Here is a 22,886-nt window from a genome sequence, read left to right as displayed (position 1 = left end):
CACAGGAAAAAAAAAAAAAAAAAAAAAAGTTAAAATACAACTAAGTGCTATTTATTTGAGTAACATAAGTGCAACTTCAGTACATCATGCTTCAAAACCCAATGTTTTACCCTGCACCAACTTATAAGTAAATTCTCTCTAATATTTTCTCATGTTATGTGATAATCATTAAGTTTACATTTTTAGAAAATGTAAATATTTGAATACATTACTGCCATCATGTTGTAATCAACAGGAAAAGAAAGCTGGTTTTTTTTCCTTACCATTGCTTTAAAACATGAGCATAAATCTTACAATCAATCAGAAGTTTAATAATCCATATGTTTTAAACTTTTTCAAAATTCGGAGTGGAAATGTGGCCATATTCAGATACTTGTAACAATTATTTCAACAGCAAAACAGATAAATATTCTTATAATTATATAACTACTATTATATAAATAACCATCCTTGATTGAAAGAAAAGTATTTAAGTATCTATACATAAATGTATTCTGAATTATATATAACAGAAGTGTTGTATTTTTATAAAAAAATCATGTTTACAAAGAAAAAGAGTATGTATAACCAGACTTGAATTCTGTTTTTCTGATTTAATTTTGTATTCTCAGTGTCTTGAGATCACTATTTCCTCAAAAAATAAACAAACAAAAACGAATGAATACAATTTTTGGAAAATATTTTTATTATAAAAAGTACAGTATATTGACCTTAACATTATAAAACACTGTAGTGTATCAGAGTCTTGTAAAGACCAATAATTTATAAAATGAGACCAAATTCATCATTACTCTTTCTAGTCTCATAGTCTGATTTAAAAATATATATATAAAATATATAATGGATGATTTGACTGGAGCATCCATAGTAGCTGGAAAAGGTTTGTTTGTATGTTATGGTAATTAATGTCAGCATGTAATTTTATTAAAATAGATCATTCTTATTTGCTAAATTAGTCTTTGATTTGAAGAGCTGATAAGAGAACAAACAGAAAAGTTAGTAATCATATTCTATAAGGCTAGATTATGTAAAAGCGCTGCAGGGGATACAGAAAAGTATGTTTTTCCAAAATACTAAAGCACTTCTATCACTGCAGCTCATGTATTAGCAGTTAATACTTCTTTGGTGCTTTTAAGGTGCTTGTTAAAACATGGAATAGCTTTGGACTATTGACAAAAACAGAGTACTTCAGGTCTCAAATGCTACTGGATAGCATGAAAAAACACATCACATTGTCTTAACAATTTAAAGAGCTTTACCAATGTGTTAATTTAGGTACATCTACTGTCTCCTCCTATTGCAGGGAAGTACTATTATGCCGAGTACAAAAGCAATGCATTTTGCATGGAAATAGAATTAATTTTTTTTATTTTTTTTTTTCTGCCATCATCTTTCCTGGCTGCAAACAGTAATTTCCTTGCACTTGCTTGGCAGTGACCGGAACTCTAGCGCTCAGCCAAAGGCATTCGTTTTAGTGTTAGAATATGTGTATGTAAGTTGTTTTCGAATCACTGCCTAGTATATTTTTAGCAGTGCATTTATAGAATCCTGCATCCCTTTGGGAAGACTGCTGGATGACTAATGACCCCTGAGGGTGGAGGAATTTGTTTCCATACAGACGGGATTGAGCTCCTGTTGTCAGATGAGATTTGTCTGGAAGCTCCCATGTTATTTCTGCTTTAGGAATCCCAATGGCCATACAGTTCAGTTTTACTGAATTTCCAGGCCTGGCATAGATGACAGGTGCTGGCTCACTAGTAATACGGGGGGGATAGGCTATCACGATGACAGGCACGTTCATAATAGAAGTGCCATAGTCACTGGACACCTTGCACAGGTAAGTGCCCCTGTCAAAAACAGAAGCTTCACGAACTGTCAGTGAGCCATTCTCCAGGAGGGAGAAGCGACCCACAGCCTGGGGGGCATCCAGGACCATCCCATTGGGCAGTGTCCAGGAGATCTGTGCCCGTTGATTTGGCTGGGTGATGCAATGGAGTTGCAGAGTTTCTCCATTGATGATGCTCACCAGGTTGTTATACTGGTTGCTGATTTCTGGCCTGAGTCCCACCTTCAGGAAGACAACCCGTTCCACATAACCACCTGGGTTTCTGGCTGTACAGCGGTATGTCCCAGCATCCCCTGTGGAAAGACCACTGATGTGTAAGATTCCATCTCGCTTATGGTAAAATCTGTGCAGACGGTTGCCACTCAGCACTTCTGTGCCATTGGGAAGGATCCAGCTTGTGGTGGGCTCAGGGTACCCTTGGACCGAGCAGTTCAGATTGATGCTGTGCCCAGCGATGGCAGTGATCCTTTCATTGACGGGGTCCCTGAAAGAAGGTTTCTCCAAATGGTCTGTGATGACGAGCTGCACAATCAGTCTTGCTTCACCTCCTTCATTCCGTCCAATGCATACAAGCTGCACCGCATCTGTCTGCCTCACCCCTCTGATGTCCAAAGTACCGTTGCGATGCACAGTGATCCTGTTTCCATAGTAGGGGGCTGGCAGGATTACTCCTTCTGGAAAAGCCCACAGGACCCGTGGAGCTGGAATGCCTTCAGCTTTGCAGTCAATAAGCTTCCTGCTGTCCTTGAAGGCTGTTTCCCTTACAGATGTTATTGCATTGAGATGCCCATTGATTCTGGGAGGTTGAACACTGACATGGATCCATACTACTTTCCGATCTTCTCCAGCACTGTTCCGCACTACACAAGTATAGTTACCACTGTCAGATCTTTGTGCCTTTTGGATGAGGAGGGTGCCATCTCTATATACCTGATATTTTTCAGATTGAGTAGGAATGGGCCTGTTGGTTGGGGAAAGCCAAGTTACTGTGGGAGTAGGTTCTCCTTTGGCTTCACATGCTACTGTGACAACATCACCATAGGGTACATTAATAATGGCATAGGTTTTGTTTCGGATAGTTGCTGGTTCAGCCACTACTTTGACCCTTACTTTCATCTCATCCTTCCCAATCTGGTTCTCAGCATAACATGTGTAGTCCCCTTCCTCTCTCAGTCCAACGTCATTGAAATACAGGGTTCCATTATTGAAGACCACATATCGCTTTGTCCGGCTGCCACTGTCATCTGACTGCATAAAGGTATTGATCATGCTGCCATCTGGCAGACCCCAGGAGATCTCAGGATTTGGTAGACCAGTAGCTACACAGTCAACTTTCAGGTCACCTCCATACTTGACTTTGTGGTTATTCTCATTCTTGTGTTCTATTTTTGCTGGTTTCATCATCACATTCACTTTGAGGACCACATAGTCATCCCCAATCTTATTGCGAGCCACACACAAATAATCTCCTGCATCTTTATCTGTAACTGAATGGACAACCAACGTCCCATTGCTGAATACCTTGATTCTAGTCTCCAAGTTACTGTAAGAAAAGAAAAGAGGACATGAATTGTAAAATCACATTTTAGTAAGTAATTACTAAGTGTAACCTGAAGAAAAACAACTGCAATCCAACAAGATGGAAACACAGGAACAAAGCTGTTGTTAAGACAATTAGATGGTCTGAAATATCCAAGACAATCACATGAAAAGAAAATGGAAAAAAAGAATTCCACTGACTCATAACCAAACAATTCTACCCTGCTTTGTGCAATGACTTTAATATTACTCCTTTATTTTGACCATAGGAGATCAAAGGAGAGAATAAAACAGTAATTTTTGTACCATCCATAGATCATCCAAATACACTGTTTGCCCAATAAAAATATGCTGACTACATTCCACCATTAAGAAAGCTATTGGCAATTGCATATTTAAATTTCAGTACATTTCTTGTATGTCTACAGTTCTCAAAGAGAATTTATAGAGTAGAAACTGTGTTTTTAGCGAAGTCTGAGGACAGTTTTGTTGTTTGAAAGAGCAGAATTTTACTTGAAATAAGGAACATTAGAGAAGGTATTACTTTGAGCATAATAACATTTAAGTAAGGTAACATTAATTTATCTAATGATGTTAAAATGTTCATGATTACTTAAGTCGTTATCATTTCTTTGTCCCATCTTTACAGTGTATAATGCTAAATACAAGTAAAAGTGAAACATAATGTACCCAGTCCTTCTGGGGGAAGTATGCATCTATGCAAACTCTAAGTATGCAATTACACACACTGAAACAAGAATTTTTGGCACTGGACTTCTTGCTACATTTACTAATAGCGGCAAATTACCCTGAACACCTGAAGCTGACTTTTCAAGAGTACTGCTGTTTTCAGGAAAGTTATGCTAAACTACAACTTGACCATCTTTTGAGGTTGTTTCAAATTCTTCCTTAAATGTTTTAGGTCTAATTCAGAACTCACAGAAGGCAAGAGTGAAGCTTCAACAGACATGAGTTCCTTTTCTTAACGTTTGTTCAATTCAAATTTAGTTGCAACACCTGTAACAGTAGTTTACCTGTGTAGCGAATCAATCATCCTTTTGGAAGGTAACCTCCATAGTATCCGAGGCCATGGATCACCAGAAGCACTACAGTCCAAATGTAGGATGCTGCCATATGTTACATCTGTCCTCAAAGGAGAGCTCCCAGTGATCTTAGCGTTAGATGCTTGTTTCTTTACATGAAGTTGTATTATTCTCCTGGCAGCTCCCACCATGTTGGCAGCAATGCACTCATAGATCCCACTGTCCTTGGGGGAGACATTGCGAATATAAAGAGTTCCATTGGGAAAAACAAATAATTTCCCATTGACAAACTGGGAAGGTCGAATCTGTGTGCCATCAAAGAGCACCCAACGGATGCTGGGCGAAGGTGCTGCTTTGGCAGTGCAGTGGATATTAACACTGCTACCAAGGGGCAAAGAAATATTCTCTTGCTTATCTTGCTGAATGATGGGAGGTAAGGCTGCAATGTGGAGCCTCACTGCAATGCTGTCAGCTCCTGCAGCATTGCTAGCTATGCATTTGTACACTCCCCGGTCTGAAAATGTTGCTTGCTTGATGGATAAGGTTCGATTTTCATGAAGCATTATCCTGCTTTCTGTAGTAGTGACTGTCTGCAGAATCTTCCTGTCTGGGAAAATCCATGAAATGAGTGGACTCGGAGTTCCACTAGCCTGACATTCCATTGCTATGGTATCTCCAAAATAGACAGTGACATCTTGGTAGCGGGAAAGTAAAATTTTGGGCTGATGGGCTACAACTGTGAGCACAAAAATCATTTTATCTACTCCATGCAGGTTCTGAGCTGTGCACAAATACTGTCCACGATCCTGAAGCTGAGCATTTCGGATCAGGAAGGTACCATTTTTCAGGACTTCAAACCTTTGTAACTTGGTGTTGGCTGTTATTAGAGCTCCTGAGAAAATGAGAGGAAAGAAAGAGAAAGGCAAAGGGTTGTTTTTTTAGACATGCATCCCTGCACTAAAGAAGGCTTATGGAAGATAACAGAATTACTTAACACCAGCTACATCTTCAGATGGATGACATGACATCTTCTCACACTGTCCATAGTCTTTGTCTCTAGTTCAGACCTAACCATACTAGATTGTAAGTACTTGCAGTATGGGACCATTTAAAGGCTCTGTGCTTCATATTAGATCTTCAGAAAATCTCTCTTCTGCTTATAGAGATAATACACACACCATTATTTAAGGTAGCAAAGCTAACAAAACACTATTCACGAGCTTTCTCATAAGTTCAACTGCTGTGAATAATCCCTTCTTTATAAAAAATAAATAAATAAAATCATTAAATGCTAGAGCTTTCTTTTACTACAAGTACTGCTAACTTATTTTTATCTGTCGCTACTGCTTGCAATTAATCATTTTATCTATACTGTAACAGACAAAATATTCTGTTTTTTTGGTTTTTTTTTTTCATTGTTTTGGACTATTCCAGTACTTATGTTGCATTTCTATGTAAAATCCCAAGTAATACACTGTTAAAACTGTGTAGAAGAAAACCTTTTCATCTGTCTTACCTGTAGAGACTTTCGTCCAAGTAATAAAAGGCTTAGGTTCCCCTACTGCATCACAAGGGATAAGAGCATCTGTTTCAGCAAGGACGGATATGCTCTGAGATCCTTTTGTGATTATTTTAGGCCTTTCTCCAGGTGTCCTGAAATTGCTTGAAGATTGTATTATAGATATATTGTGTGATGTAATGGCCCCCACATAAGGCACAGATGGAACTTTTTGATGATACTGGGCATTTTTAAAAGGCTGAAGAGGCTGAACTGTAGTGGATATCTGGGGTCTTCTGCTCTGAGAGTAAAAGGCTGGAGGGGTTATCTTCAAAATCACAGCTGGAGGTGATGTGGTGGTTGTGGTGTGTGAATGCACTGGAACAGCTGTAGCTTTCTGCACTCTAATCTGAGGAGGGGAGACTTGGGCATCCTTCTTCTCATTTATGTCTTTTGGGACTGGTTGACCAGGGACCACAGGTTTAGGATGTATACCTAAGTGAGGTAAAATCCTTGTTCTGTTGAACAGGAATGGCACCCTGAAATTGGGATAATAGGGTATCTCTTGACCTGGTAGTCTCCCTGCTGTGCCTCTGTTATCTGGAACATAGTTACTACCAAAAAATCTTGAATTAATATTGTATCTATTCTGACCCTGATTACTAAACTTGCTTGTAGGGAATGTATTTGTTCTGTGAAATGGAGTAGCTTGTGTTGGGGTGGTTGCCTCTCTCTGAGAGGTAAAAGATTTTTTGTCCTGGATGGTGTGTGCAGCATATGCTGTTATCTCTGGTTTGTTTGTGTAGTGAAGTGGCTGATGTGTTATAAAATAACGAAATGAACCTTGTGTTACCACATATGGAGGCTTCACTGTGCCTCTTACTGGAACATGCTTTGGAGGCACAACTGGCAGTCTTTGATTTAGGCTTGGTATCATTCCAGCAGGTGCATGGGGAAGGTTTGGATTTAGCAATAAACTGTTGTTTGACCTGCTAGTGTACACCTCTTTAAACTGTTCCTGTTTAGACTGTATGCTAATCCTGTTTTGGCCAGAGAAGGGAGTAGGGTGTACATTCTGTCTTGAGCTCACCACCATTCTTTCACTTTCTGCTTCAATTTGTTTTACTGCTGGTAACCTTTCTTGATTGAAGGCTTTATTGTCTTTGCCAGTATAATGAACAGAATGATGTAAAGTGCTTGAAAGGGGGGGAGGAAGAGTAGGAGGTTTTGTAAATGGAATAAAGACATTGTGTGTAGTATGAGGCTCTTCAGATGTCTGAAAAGTGGGAAATACATTTGGTATTGTTTCCTTCTTATCCAAGGAAGATGTTTTTGCCCCATTATGAGGCACAATAGATACTTCTGTTTCTGGAGCTAGAAAAGTTTGAGTTTCCACTGTGCTGAAGGAGGAGGACAAGGACATGATTTCTTGTTGCTGGGGTGGCTCTGTTATTGCTGGTGTTTTTAAAAATACTGTGGGCTTCTGTAACCCATCTGAATCTGAGACATCTTCAAGAACTTCCACTGCATCAGAAGGAATACTTAAATCTGTAGCGGTAGGATACATCAGTTGGAATGTTCCAGCAGTGGCTTCATTAGCCACAACATCTGAGTGAAAAGTGATGGTCTCTTTTTGAGATTCTGGGTAACTGGATTTCGTAGATGATGTCAAGCTGCTCCTATACTCTGAGGTAGCTGTACTTGATAGTTCTGCCTCACTATCTGAAGCTTTAGAATCTGCTTTAAGGCTCCTCTCTTCAGATACATTCTCTAATGAGTCAAATGTTGGCATTTTATTTTGCTCTGGTTTCAGAGGTGCACTTGACTCTTTTGTGGGACCTGTGTTATGCACGACATATGATGACAAAATTGTAATGGGTTCAGTCACTGGAAGTACCAAGGTTTCAGGAGAAGCAGAGTGCGTCATGTATTTTCTTTCAGGTTGAGAAGTAGTAGGCCTAAAGAAAGAAGTTGTGACCACCTCTTCAGTTTTGGTCATTTTCTCTAACACAACTGGATCAGTAACTAATGAAGGAGTGATTTCCCTATGCTCCTCTTCCTTAACCTGTATTTTGACACTGCTTTTAAGATCAGGATGTTCAAGTACTGCAGAGAAAGCTTTGGTCACAGCTTCAACTTTAGATGTTCCTGGAATGTTAGGCATTGCCTCTGTAGCTAGAACAACTCGGGGAAAAGGTTTTGTTCTTTGTCGGATTCTATTTGGTCTCAGTCTCCTTCTCCCGTAAGGCCTTTTCCTAGCATGCTGAGTAACTAGTGAAGGTGTTGTCTTCCTATAGGGTGTTGATGTTGTGGCAGCAGTGGTCAATTTGCTGGTGGAAGCAGCAGTTATCTCCTCTGTTTTTTTATGAGGAACATTCCTACTTGGTGAAACAAATGTGGGATCTGTTTTTGGAGCAGACAGCTTTCTCTGTTCTCTCCCCTGAAAACTCTCTATGTAAGTGCTGGACATGCCTTCTTGAGTCTCTGTACTCTTGTGGGCCTCCAATTCATCCTTGCTCTGGACCTTGATGGATATAACAGCTGGAGAAGTTGTACTTAAATCTGCTATTTTTGTCTGAGCAGTGGATACATCTCTGTGTTCATGTATGAAATCATTGCTTTTTACTGTAACAGATGAAGAAATGGCAGTGGAGCCTACAGAATCTGTTGGGATGATGTCACCCAGCTGAGAAGGTGGTGAAATTATACTATTGACACTCATTTGATCCACTTCATTCAGTCTCTCATTTGTCTCCAAGACACTATGAAGATCTACAGTCTGAGATTCAGCTTGGACAGAAGCATCAAGTGGTAGCTCAGTAAAAGCAGAATTTTCCTCTGACTTAGAAGATACAGTTGCATCTACATGTTCCACTCTGAGTGAACTACTTTGAATATTAAGATAGTTGGCCACTGTTTCTTTTGACAAAGGTTCTTCAGTGACAGCATAAATATTTTCTTTGACTACAACTGAAGAATCAGCCCTGCCATCCTGATGCTTCTGGCCTTGAGGTTGCCGAGTTACAAACATAGGACCTGATACAGGGATTTCTACAGAGTGTATACTTGCAGGTGTTTTTAAAGCTCTTTGGTCATAGAAGTGTCCAGTTCCTAGCCCTGTTATTGTGGACCAAGCTGAAAATGCTTTACTGCTGTGAGAAACAGTGACTGAGAATGGCTCGTTTTCACCCAGTGTTGATGCATCAGCAGAAGAATCTACTACATCAGCTGTTGACTCTGTAGGCAGAGGGATGGCTACTGGATGAGGGATAGGAGTAGTTTCTTGCATGTCTGATGGCAAAGCAGTTGTTAACAAAATGGCTGTAGCTGCTGTTGTTCTAGGAAGGTTCTTCCCACGGACCTTTGCCAAAATGTCAGCCCAGTGCTGTGGATTAATCTGTTTGCTTGCCATATTAATTCTCCTTCGAGATTCAAATGCTCTCCGGCCTTCTGCAACATTGCTGTCCTGGGTTCTATCAGTACCTTTCCAAATTTTCATTTTCCTTCTGCCTTTCTTTCCCTTTTTAATTTGAGCCTCCAGCATCTGGTCACTTTTCTGTTTAAAGGATATCTCCCTATCCTTCAGGTGGTTCTTTCTTCGTGGGAATTCATCAACCCCTCCTGTGCCTGATCCTTCTCCATCATCTATGACCCGCACTTTTGTTTTTATTGAGCTTTTTGAGCGTGTGCGTTTTTTCAGTTTTATCCTTTTAAATGACCTGTCAGACACCATTTTATTTACTGTCACTCTTACAGTAAACTGATCTGATCCCTGCTGGTTGACAGCCACACATCTGTAATGACCACTGTCACTGACGTGGCTTTTTGGAATAAGCAAAGTACCATTGTCCAACACATATCCTTTTGAAGAGTTTGACAAAACATTAAGTACCTGGCTGTTTGGAAGAATCCAGCTCAATTGTGCCTCTGGGCTGGCAATTGCACTGCAAGGCAAAATGATGGGATCTCCAACACTTTTTTCAACTCTCACTATATCTGAATCAGCTACTTGAATAGCAGGAGGCTGCACTAGAAGCCTGTAAGCCATAACATCCACATCATCTCTCACTTGGGCAATGCAGTGATACAAGCCAGCATCAGTGTAACTCACTGGTTTGATTACTAGCTGACCACTAGTGAGAATGGAAAATCTACTGTCCTTTTGATTAAATGGTGCCTGCAGTTTTGTCCCATCTGGAAAGAGCCATTGAATGAAAGGACGCTCAGAGGCTTTCACGTTGCAGTTCAGCTGACACTCTGACCCTTCTACCACACTCTGTGCTTTCCTCGTGCTTTGATTTTGCTCTATCATTACCCAGCTTCTTTGCTGCCTTGTGTCTTTGGTATGAATTGCCTGAGAAAACACAGTAAAAAAAGATAGCACCACTTTTTTCCCTGTACTCTGGCGCCTGTTTNCATCACCCAGGAAGGCTCAGCCAGTATTTGAGCTTTTACACCTGTGTAATAAAGAGCATCATAGTCTGAGCCTTGCTTGTACCGATAGCTTATTTTAGGCTCCTTGCTGAGCATAATTTCCCTTTCTAATTTGACAGGCACTTCACTATAATAAGCAATCAACTTCCAGAGTTTTTCATAGTTCTCTCGATTCATTGGGCATTCAAAATCCAGTAATATTGTAGCATTTATATCAATCTCCTGAGTCTGCATTTGATTCCATTGAATCTTGGTAGAGCCTGTTGGTTTCTTGATTTCACAGTTCAAATGGACTATATTGCCATGCTCATCAGTCATATTCAGTGTAATGTTCCATGGAGAAGACTGAAACACTTCTGGAGGGAGTTCATAACTCTCACCATCTTCTTCATCTTGAGTGCTACTATTATGCCTCAGTAAGGACTGAATGATAGGTTTCCTACAGGAAATATCTTTCAAGTTTTGGATATCCTCATTTTGCAGTTGTTTTGGGCTGTGGCACCTTGCACAAAGCTGTCCCCCTTCATAAGCTTTGTCCTTTTTGCATTTTAGAACACCTGTAAGCAAACAAAAAAACTAAAGAAGTAAAACAAAATACAGGTAAGCTGTAGAATTGTGTCCCAAAGTTAGAGAATTTCCAAGATGGTAAAATGTCATGAGAAGCATAGTGTGTAACATGACAGGTGATATATCGAAGCCAATAGTTTTTTTTTGTTTGTTTGTTTGTTTTTGTTGTTTTTTTTTTTTGTTTGTTTTTTTGTTTTTTTAAATGCTTCCTTTTTGTTTTCACAGTTGAATGGGCCTGACCACAAATTCTTCTTACTTTAATGACAGGTTACCCTGTCATTCTGGTAATTAGATTTGTTCCTTCTGAATCAAATGACTGGAAACTGAGGTGTCCAGAGCAGCATTTTAGAAGTCTGTAAATATTGTTGCTGTGTAAAAAAGCCTGCATGTGTACAACGACCAGCTCATCTCACATGTTGACCTCAACTGAAGAAGACAGGGCCATTTCACCTTCCAAAAAAATGCATCATTTGCCTGAGAAATGATGAATTTTCCAATAAAAAAAATATCCAGGAGGTTTTTAGCAGTAGTAATATTGCAATACACAAAAAAAAACTGCTGTAGCTACTAAAAATTACTGGTTAGTTTCTGCACTTGCAAGGTTTTGACTGCAGCAAAAAATGAAAATGTCACTTTTTCCCTGATCTCTGAAATAACTGCAAACTCTGTAAAGAAAAAATAAAGATTAAACAGAGGAGTATTAAAACAGGAAATGATAGCATTGTGTCCTTCTATCTATCAGTGCCAGGAAGACTCTTGTCTAGAAAACAACAGTCATGTATTTATGTTTAACTTCACCACAGTTTGAAATGTTGCCTTCCGTAACTAATTTGGACACATGCTGCATTCCATTTTTTCTAGGAATAATTGTTATGTTGATCACTCCTAATCAGGCATTATAAAACTGTTTTATTTTTTTCTTTTGCTTCTAGTATTTTGCTTCTGCATGTGTATAGAACTGTTCCAGTCTGATACTTTTCTCATGTCTAAGCCTAAAGGGTGGCTGACATTCCTCTGAAAAAGTAGCAAGGTTGTAGGTGTAAACTGCTTCCCTCAGAAAAGCTGTGGTCTACGAAGAAATGCCAAGAAATAACACTGTGTTAAAGTTAATAACTCAAAGTTAAAGAGGAATTTGGAAACCTGATTCCCACAGTCCTTCCTTTGCACAGCAACATAATGCACATAGACATCATGCTACCCAGGAAGTAACAAAGCTATTCATATGTAAAACCTTTTTAATATTATGACTTGAAAATGCATTTCTAATCTTGTTCTTACCTCCAGAATTTTCATTCCAATCAAGAAGCCACTGTAGATTGCAGTCACAGGCCCATGGATTCCCATGAAGGTAAAGATTCTCCAGCAGTGGCATACCTTGAAACATCCCTGCAGGCAACGTGCTAATAGCATTTTCAGAAAGGTATAGATGTCTTACTGTTGACAATTTAAAGTAATTAAGGACCATAAATGTTGAGAAGGTGTGTGGATGAAGCTGCTGGAGTAAATTTCCTTCCAAGTGGACCAATCTCAGAGAAGTTAATCCATTAAAAGCATTTGGATGAATAAATTCTATTCTGTTGTGGTCCACATGCAACCTCATTAAACTTGAAAGTCCATGGAGGGTTTGGCCAGTTATAACTTTCAATTTATTGTAACTGATTTTGAAAACCTTAAAAAAAAAAAAAAAAAAAAAAAAAAAAAAAGGAAAGAAAAAAAGAAAGAAAAAAAGAATAAAGATAAGTTTTGTTTTTGTATCTAAATCCAAGCAAGCATTCCAAAGTTTTCCTCATATATTCAAATATCCTTTGCACCACTAAAAAATGATTTGTTGGTCAAAAGCTGGAAAATAAACTGAGTATTATTTCACATTAACAAGCATGACATAGGGAAAGTTAACAGAATTCCAATATTTTAGGGAAGGGGGAATGTTAATTTTATTCTAAGAAAGGCACTAAAAAAAAAAAACAAAAAAAAAACACACACACAAAAAAACCAAACAAACTTATCTTTGTCCTCAGTTATTCATAGAAGCTGGAATTTAGGAAATCTATGAAGACCTGAGAATTACCTGTAGAGACACAAGATCTTTCAGAGCACCATTAGGTATATTCTGAATGTCATTTCCATGTATCATAAGCAATTCCAGTTTAGTGAGTCCTGCAAAGGAGTTTTCATATATAGACTGTATACTGTTAAACCTGGGGAAAAAAAAAATCACAATGTAGTTACATTTTACACAGATGACCTTTTAAGATCCCTTTCCAACTGGAATGATTCTATGATCATGGACTGCAAATGTAAAATCAGTATAACCTAACTTTCAGCAAAAATTGGATGGATCTTAGCACATTGTCAAAGGGCCAGAAGTAATTGAAACATTTTTATGAGGCCAAGTATACTTAGCTCATGTTTACATTAATATTTCTTTCAAATCAATTTATGGCACTTAGTCTTAATTTAAAACTAGGAGTAACAAATAGGCATTAGAGTTCTAATAGTTGTCAGTATGTTTTTCCATGCAGTTCAGTTTATGGAATGGTAATAAATTAATGGCCTGTATCCAATCCATGATGCTATGGAGCCTGGCAAACTGGGCTTCAGTATTGCCAAAACAGCATCTAACAATAAATGAATAAAGACTTGGAAAGAGGACATTAAAAATGGATATCTTCCAAACAGCAAAAGAAGCAGGAAGTCACATCGTTCTTAACTGCCACAACAAGTAACTGGCTGCATCAATTAAGTACACATATGATCTAGGAACTGAGCTTCCAATCATATAATTTGAGCCCAAAAACTCTTTTTTTTTTTTTTTTTTTTTTTAGTAGTACTGAAAATCTACCTTTTGAAAACTATTTGATTTCACTTCGCACTAACAAGTCAGATTTTATTTGCCAACATGTAAGTCTTAAGTTTGGCTGCCTAGTTCTGCATTCAGGTTTTCCAAATGCAGACACAAAAACAGACATACATGCTAGTCTGGGCATGAAGGCTCCAAATTAAGCATCCAATTTTAAAGATCTTTTCCTACTTGTAATACTTTATTTCTTGGCATGAAGGGAAGAGGTGCAGAAAAATGTAAATACTTTGAGAAGGTAATACTTTTAGATCATCCTATCTATCTTTAGATTCTAAATATACAAAAAAAAAATCAGATTAATATTTCAGTATTTTTAGTCCTATTACAGACAACTTAGACTTATAATGCAGCCATCCTACTAAAATTCCTTAAAAAAAAAAAAAAAAAAAAGAAAGAAAGAAAGAAAGAAAAAAGAGACAACTAAAAAAACACCTTCTTTAACTATTACAAATTAAAGTTTCCTAAATTATTTCTACTTAGGAAACAAATCATTTTTACATCCCAAATGCATAACACCTTAAAATGGAAATATTCTAAAATCTCCTCTCAAAAATGAGGAATGCAACAGGTAGGTAAGACTGTTTCTGAAAATGTCATTTGTAGCAACAAAAATACAAAAATTTGGAAAGGACTTTTACACTAGCAGCATCAAATAATGTATTTTTATTAAAAACAAACAAATAAAACAGAATAAAACTTCCAGAATGCCTACACAATTTAGAAGCTTCGAAAAAGGTTATTAAAGATTTTCAAAACCAATTTAGGGATAGAATTTCCTGTAGAATGTTGATGTATAGGGGCAAGGTGACTGAATATGTATAGTTTTCAGTGTAGGACAAGGAGAGGGAGAGCAGCTTGATGCACTCTTCAGTAACAGGATTTATAAAGAAATGTAACATTAGGCAGGCTTAGGAGTAATAAGTCAGAGAAACAAGGACATGGATTACGGATCAGACTCCAAAATACTTTCATTTCAAAGTCAAAGAGGCATATAAGGCCACTTGGAGACGTATTCTGGCGTATAGAATCTGGCTACTCTGCATTGCAGCTTCTTTGGCAAGCACCTTTTAAGGAATCTGCTTCAATGACTCTCTTTAGAATCACATGTTAAGTTCATCAAGTTAAGATTAAATTAGTAGTCTTTGTGTATGAAATTTTATTTTCTCAGAGGGGACTATGAATAAATAGACTGAGAGCAGACGGTCTGTGGAAAAAAAAAAAAAAAAAAAAAAAAAAAGGAGAGAACATCCTTCACATCACAAAATGTTATACGACTGACTCAATTGGACATTCATTCTGTACTGTAGAAATTAGACAGCTATGAATCATCCTAACATTAATTCCAGTGATTTGACTCCAGGATGACTGAAAAATTTTGAATGAAAACAGATTTCTGCAGTACAGATTTACTGAGTACCTAGGAATGTGAGAATAATATCAGATTTTAGATGGTCAAACTATTGGTGGGTAGACATTTTAACTGCAGAGGAAAAAATAAATCAAGATCCCTACTATCATTCAGCATGTATCAGACGTAAGTTACAAGCCTTAGGATGGGGGAAGGAGTTTATACCAACCAGTGAGGCAGTTCTGACAACAAGCAGAAGAGGACTATGCCTTTTTACCATGCTGTATCATGCAATGGCACATATGGCACAGCACATTTGAGATATACAGACTGTCAGCAGTCACCAAATCATAGAATTGCTTAGGCTGGAAAGGACATTAAAGATCATCTGGTTACAATCTCCTGCATGGGCAGGGCTGCCATGCACCCGATCAGGCTGCCCAGGGACCCATACAATCTTGCCTTGAGCATCTCCAGGTATGCAACATTTAGAACTCTTCTGGGCAATGTGTTTCAGCGCCTTGCCACTCTGTAAGTAAAGAATTTCCTCTTAACACCTTACCTAAATCTCCCCTTTTTTAGTTTAAAGCTATTCCCCCTTCTCCTGTCACTGTTAAATTTTTACAAAGTCAGTCTCCTGCCTGTTTATAATCTCCCTTCAAGAACAGAAAGGCTGCAATGAGGTCTCCTTTAAGCCTTCTGCCAGGCTGAATAAGTCCAGCTCCCTCAGCATTTCTTCATAGGAATGGTGCTCCTGCCCTTTGATAAGTCTTTGTGTCTCTCCTTCCAACCCATCTGAACAGCTCCACATCGTTGTTGTGTTGGGAGCTCCAGGCCTGGACACAGTACTTTAAATGGGGCCTCATGAGGGCAGAGGAAAGGGGAACAGTCTCTCTCCCTGGAGGCTCTCTCTCTTGATGCAGCCCAGGATAACGGGCTTTCAGCCTTTCAGGCTGCAAGTGCACATTGTTGGCTCATGTGCATCTTTTCCAGCTTGCCTTCTTATTTTGTAGTCTGATAGACAGATGTGAATTGGCAGGACTCAGAGAAAGGTGAGTTGGAGCCTGAATTCTCTCTCCCCAAAGCACTGATGTCTGCTTATATCACAGAAAACAAACGAACAAACAAACAAACAACCCCAAGCACTATGGAATAATTTGTCTTTACTGTATAGCTTCTCATTGTGGTCCAAAAATGGTAGAGAATTTTACTTCTACTTCGTTTTTGTGTATCAGGTATAACAGTTAATATATCCCATTTACTATACTATTTAGTAGACATCCCATAGTAGATTTAATAAAAAGCTGTAAGATGCATGTACTATTTGTCAATAAAAGGTGGCAGCATAAAAACTGAAACCACCATAAAAATATTTAAAAATAAAAATAAAAATGAACTTTTCTTTGAAACATGGAACCTACAGTAAAATTCCCTTCATGCCAGTAATTGCAGTGTTTGAAATATATTGTCTGGGTGTAACAACAACCTGCAATTCTACTTAAAAGTGCACACAAAGATTTTGGAATGCCACACGTGTGCAAAGCATTCCAGGATTCTACACCAAGAACATAAAACTGTTTGCTATAAACTGCAATACAAACCCAAAATTGATTCTTTCCACATGTTTAGAAATCCTTGCCGGCACGGCTGCTAAGGATCGAAATGTGCAGTGGACTTCGGTGGGGACGTAGCAGGCGCAAGGGTGGGGGCAGGCCAGGGCGCCCGGCGGGAGCCCCAAAGCCAGGATCAGCACCACGGAGAGTGCCCCCACCGCGGCCCTCTCCCGCATCTCGTCGGCTCGCCTTGCCTCGCTTCTCCTGGGTTGTCCGGTGACACAAGGGAACAAACAAAAAAACAAAGAAAAAAACAAAGAAAAAAAAAAGGGGGGAAGGGGGTGGGGATGGGGGTGGGGGTGGCAGAGAGAAGAAACGATGTTTTTTTAATCCCTTGAAAAATTTGAATACACTTTGTGATGCTCTGCAGCCTCCCAGAAAGTCTGTAGGCAATTAAGGCAAAGTTTAATTGGAAAGAGTTTTTATTTCACCCAGGTCTCTTGCTACTTCAAAGTCAACTTTTATTTTTTTTTTTGTCCCCGTAACATTTCAGTACCTATTCTACTAATGTTCTTCTGTCTCCTTATGGTAATACACTTTGTGGGCTTGCTCTACACACCAAGGCTAGTGTTCAACTCATCTAAAAATCAGAATCTCAAAGGAAACATCTAGTTCAATCAAGCAAGTTGCCATGGCTCCCTCTACAGTCGATAAAAGAAGGAGAAATCATTTTCATACAAGTTATTTATCCCATCAGAAAACTACCTAAAATTGTACAAATCAACCTCCTGAGGTCCCTAACTTGCAAACTAGGTTTAGATTTAGAAATACAAGCACAGCCCTTGGAGAAAGCATGAGCAAGGAAGTCTGTACCCATAACAGCTCCGCATCCATCAGCACTGAGGTTCATATTCTCAGAGCAGCACAGGTGAAGCCCAGTGGCTAGGCTCATGGAGAGGCATTTGAAGAGGCACACTATGCCAGAACTGGCAAATAAATGCAACTGTTGATGAGCACCTTGAGCACTGGCCACGTCTGAAAATGAAATAACTTGTACAGATGTCCCAGTACAGATGAAGCTGCCTAGCTTTGAAGAAAGTTTGCCTCCCTATTCTTATCTCCACCATCAAAAGACATTGAGCTGTTCAGATTAAAGCCATACAAAGAGGCAAACAACTCAGAAATTTAGCATTCTTGCTCTTGAATAACAGTGGGACAAAGAGGGAAAGACAGTTCTGCTGGAGATTATTAGTTCCATTAGTCACTGGTTTTAGTATAAAAGTAAGCTTTTCTCAGATCTGCCAGCTAGTGAGACATTTTTTACATCATTTTTTTTGCATCATGTGCAAACCATTAAGTTCAAAAGAGAGGCTCATCGAGATGAAGACGTTTTTCAAATATCTGTGGTCAAGTTAATGAGACACTTACCATACTTTGAACCCCCCCCCCCCCCCCCCAAAAAAAAACAAACAAAAAAACAAAAAAAAAAACAAAAAAAACCAAAAACAAAAAAACCCAACAGCTTATAATTTGCTTTGAGGTTATATAGGTGCCGTGTTCCTTAATTCTCTCCTCAGCCAAAACTCCCTTTCAAAAGCCTCCCACCCACTCGTGGGATGGGGAACCACGGAGAACTGTCCGAGCAGCTTTGTGTGGGGACCCAAAGCCGCGCGTCAGACCTCAGCAGAGCCCCGTGGGTCCGGGCGCGGCCGCACCGCCTCTTTCCGCCGCCCGGGGGCGCCCCTCACGCCTCCATCGACGCCTACACCTCGGTCCCGTCACCGCGGGCAGATGCTTCCCATTAGGGAAGAATTTCCCCGCCGTGCTTGGCCCGCAGGGCGCCCCTCCGCCGCCCCCCGCTCGCCGCAGCCCGTGCTCCTTACCTGCGGGCCAGCACGGCGCTCTCAGCGGTCGCCGCCCGCCGCTCCCATGCCCCCGGGGCGCTGCGGGCGGGCGGCGGCACGGAGCGAAGCGGCGGGCCGTCACCTAGCGGGCTGCCCGCGGGCACTTCGGCATCGACTCGCCGGGGCACATCGCAGCCCGCGGCGGCACTCCTCGACACCGCCTTAGGGCTCGTCATCGCCCGTCATTTTGCAGAAGACTCCGCCGTTCCTGGGGTCCCCCGATGTGCATAAGACGGGCGAGGCAGCGCGGGGGAATAGTGCCGCTGCTCCCTTCTTCGCCGTGCTGCGAGTCGCCCGTCCCCGCACGGCGCGTGGTCCTCAGCGCTACTGGGAGCCGAGCCCGTTCCTCCGGGGGCGGGTGACGGCGGCTCCCCGCCGCTGTCCGGGCGGCCCGGGCGCGCAGCTCCCGCGGCGGCAGCCTCCCTCCAACCGCGGCCGCATGGGGACGGGGGGCGAGGGGTGCCCGGCGCCGCGCTCCGTCACTCCGGCCGCCTCCTCGCGCCGGGCGCTGTGCAGGGCAGGGCGCGGCGGAGCGGCTCCTCTTGCGGGGTGGGCGGCCCCTCGGTGGGGGAGTGCGGGCGGGACCGCGCCGGGGGGCGGGGGGCGGAGGGGCAGCCGGAGCCGCGGGGGGGCTCGAGAGCTGCGGGGAAGGGGGAGAGAGCCGGCCGGGGCGGGAGCTGGAGGTCGGGGAAGTTTGCGGTATGGAGCGGGGGGCGGAAGGCTCGGAGAGCCCGTAAATGCAAACACACATGTTGTCTAAGTTTGCCAGGCTCTCTGTCGCTTATGTGATTCTGAAACAGGACGTGCCAGGTTTGTTCCTCTCGCAGTGATATACAAGCAGCCCCCCACTGTCGTCCTCAGGGTGTTCTGTCACAACACTGCCACCGAGACCGGCAGCCGGTCTCCTCCTGCATCGTGCTTGAGCAAAGACACAGTTATATGTGGGCAAACATAAAAATCGGAAAACTGGAATGGGGAGGCAATGAAAGCAGTGCAGGAAAAAGCACTACCATAACCCTACGATTCTAAGATTCTGTGATTCTGATTTCACAAGATCATAGAATTATTAAGGTTGGAAAAGACCAACAAAATCATCTCGTCCAATCATCAGCCCACCCCCACCATCTTCACTAACTGTGTCCCTCAGTGCCACATCCATATGTTTCTTGAACACGTCCAGGGATGGTGACTCCACCACCTCCCTAGGCAGCCTGTGCCACTGCAGACCACTCTTTCTAAGAAGATTTTTTTCCTAATATCCAGCCTGATTGATTTCCTCAATTTGCATACTGCATTAACAGTTTCTCTTGTATATAGAAGTTTATTTCTGGTTCAGTGAAATAAGCATCACCCAGGTGTACCACAGAGGACTATTTTGATTATCACCATCTGTCTAGTTACACTGAATGGATTTTAGCTAAACTCAATTTTCTGTGCACTAAATACCCAGTGTACCAATTACCTCCACCTGTACTTGAACAACAAAGAATTCGATCTTGCAGAGGCTGCAGAAATCAGCACAGATCACTCATAATCTCTGAGTTTTGGTGTGGAACTTTTGAGTTTGAATTTCCTGGGTGCATTAAAAAGAGCATGGCCAGCAGGTCAAGGGAGGTGATTCTCCTCCTCTGCTCTCCCCTGATGAGGCCACATTTAGAATACTGTCTCCATATCTGGGTTCCCCAGTTCAAAAAAGACAGGGAACTCCTAAAAGCAGTCCAGTAGAGGGCCACGAAGATAATAAAGGGCCTGGAGCATCTCCCCTATGAGAAAAAGGCTGATCAAACTGGGTCCATTCAGTCTGGGGAAAAGATTGAATCTGATAAATGTCTATAAATATCTAAAGGAAGGTGGGAGATAAACAGAAGAGGCCAGGCTCTCCTTGGTGATGTGTAGTGATAGGACAAGAAGCAATGACCTAAAACTTGAACATATAAAGTTCCATACAAACATGAGGAAGAACTTCTGCACAGTAGGGCTGACAGAGTACTGGAACAGGCTGCCCAGGTAGGTCGCAGAGTCTTCTATAGAGATATTCAAGACCTGTCTGGATTCCTACCTGTGTGATCTGTTGTAGAGTTCCTGCTTTAGCAGGGGGGTTGTACTTGATGACCTCTTGAAGTTCCTTCCAACCCCTGCAATTCTGTGACTCTGTGAATTCCACCTTTAAGGTGAGAACATAGTGAACAACATTAAGTCTGTAAGGCCGTATTAAGTACCAGAGTTAACCATTGGCTCTGAAACCTATGAAAGGCGTGGCTCTTAGAAAATGGAAGCAAAAAAAGCCCAGTTCATCTATTGGCAATAATGTCTTGTCATAGTCAGAATCTGGACAAGTCATATCTTCCAAATGCACTAATAAAAATGCAGTTTCGGGAAAAAGCCTGTGTCCATACTTTAGCTGTGGAATTTAGGAATAAAAATATTTTCAGTTGGATAAAGACTGAAAGTGTTTTGAAAAATGACCCCCCAAAGTAAAATGTTTTGAGTTCTTCTGTGCCACAGGGAATGTTTCCACCATACATCTATACTCAACTTGCAACATTTTATCTCCACCAGTATATCATCCAATCCCCCTCACTTATCCCAGTAAAATTACAGTGTGCAGAGCCAGTTTGAAAGCAGCCAAGAGAAAGCTTAGTTCACTAAGCTCTGACTGAAGACGTCAGTGGTCAGAGGTCTTATGCTCATGTCTGTTTGAAGGCAACCACACAACCCACACATAGTCTGATAACCCATAATGACAGTGGGAAAGAATTATTTTGCCTTAATATGTTGTTTTTTGAACAAGTGTCACAGTAAATCTTAAAGAGCTTTGGCGGATGGCCTGTTACAAGACTACAAATGTTGGAAAATGGGGAAAACACACTTCTGTTTCCTTCAAGTTAACAAGTCTTCAATCAGATACATTATCAAGCCAGAAGTAGTGTGTGGAGTTATATTATTACCAATTGCTACTGCTGTTGCTATTGCTGTTACTCTTAGTATTACTGAAGAAATTATTTAAACAGCCTCTGAAGTGTTACTTTCCAGTCTTCATGTTTAAAATAATAGCATTTTCATTACTTTCTCATTTTGAACCTACTACAATTGGGCAGACTCCAGCTTGCTCTAGTCTCTCCTTTTCATAGCTTATAGTGCCTAAGTATTATTACTATGCATACAGTCACTGTTACTGAGAGGGGAGCTATTCAGATACGCCAGTGATACATAGAGGAAGTTATAGCTGACTTAGTTGTGCTAGCCCTTTACATGGAATATTTATTCAATGGCATGTTCATTCTGAAAATTAGTGTAATTAAAATAAATCACAAAGTAGGTCCAAGCAGATGTAGAAATTTGTGCAGTTAGAACTGGAAAAAATGCTACAGAAGTCCAGATTGCCAGGGTTGCGTAGCAAATACCTTATTATTCTGAATTTTTAAATGTGAAAGGAATTTCATTCAAAAAACTGTGTTATGCTTTGAGGGTGTTTTTGAACTGTATTATAATAAAATAAATTATACATAAATAATGCAAATATTACTGTGACATCAGTCAGTAACAGCATTTAAATCACTACTGTGATTCTCACTGTCTTTAGCACAAATGATTTTTCAGACAAGCCAATGTCAGTATCAACCCATAGCTTGTGTATTAACAGTAGAACAGTACAGTAACAGTAAATGTAACAGTAAGCCACATCAGCAGTTCATGAGCTAAAACACAGCTACTTTGATAAAATAAAAAGAATGCCCAGCTCTATTATACAGTTCCTTTGTTTCAAGATTTTACATTTCTTATAGAATCCAGCTGAATCCAGTAAGAAAATTACAGGGAATTATTAAGGACAGATCTATTTTATTTTTACATAGCAGGTACAATTAGGGAGTTATTGGCAAGGGATTATCCATGATAGGGAAGTAGTCATAGGTTCTAAAGACACCTGGGCAGCACTGTGTTCACATTATTTTTTGTAGGTTGAGTTTAAGGGATATTTCAACAAGGGACATGTACAAATCTAGAGTGGCAACCAATATATGTCAGTTGTCAGTCAAGTGGTGTCGGGTAGCTGTTGCAATAAATATACCTTCAGTTATACTAGTTAAACATTTTATACAGTGGAAAAGGATGTGTGGAGCAAATAAATGGTGGAGATAAATGTCTTTGTCACTGTGATGTGCTATTTCAGCTGCCGCACCCACTGCTTACAAAAATCTTAACGAGGAAAACGCTAGTAGTAGCAAGGGAAATGGAGCAGAACTGTGCAAAATGGTATGGAGCAACTTTCTCTCTGAATTTCTCAGAAAAGTAT

At 40.6% G+C, this 22,886-nt stretch overlaps 1 protein-coding gene across 1 annotated transcript; it reads right to left on the bottom strand.

The window, feature by feature from the left end:
- Positions 1 to 578: 578 nt before the first annotated feature.
- On the bottom strand, positions 579 to 19,106 carry MXRA5 (matrix remodeling associated 5). Its single transcript, XM_015848776.2, is given in 8 exon segments — positions 579 to 3,389; positions 4,420 to 5,320; positions 5,945 to 10,342; positions 10,345 to 10,917; positions 12,206 to 12,596; positions 12,996 to 13,125; positions 16,737 to 16,952; positions 18,572 to 19,106. Coding segments are annotated over 8 exon segments (8,718 nt in total). The 5' UTR covers positions 18,769 to 19,106; the 3' UTR covers positions 579 to 1,477.
- Between the last annotated feature and the right edge of the window lie 3,780 nt (positions 19,107 to 22,886).

Source organism: Coturnix japonica, chromosome 1, assembly GCF_001577835.2.
Source record: "Coturnix japonica isolate 7356 chromosome 1, Coturnix japonica 2.1, whole genome shotgun sequence".
In the NCBI taxonomy this organism is placed as follows: Eukaryota; Metazoa; Chordata; class Aves; order Galliformes; family Phasianidae; genus Coturnix; species Coturnix japonica.
This window is presented reverse-complemented; position numbering and strand designations above follow the sequence as displayed.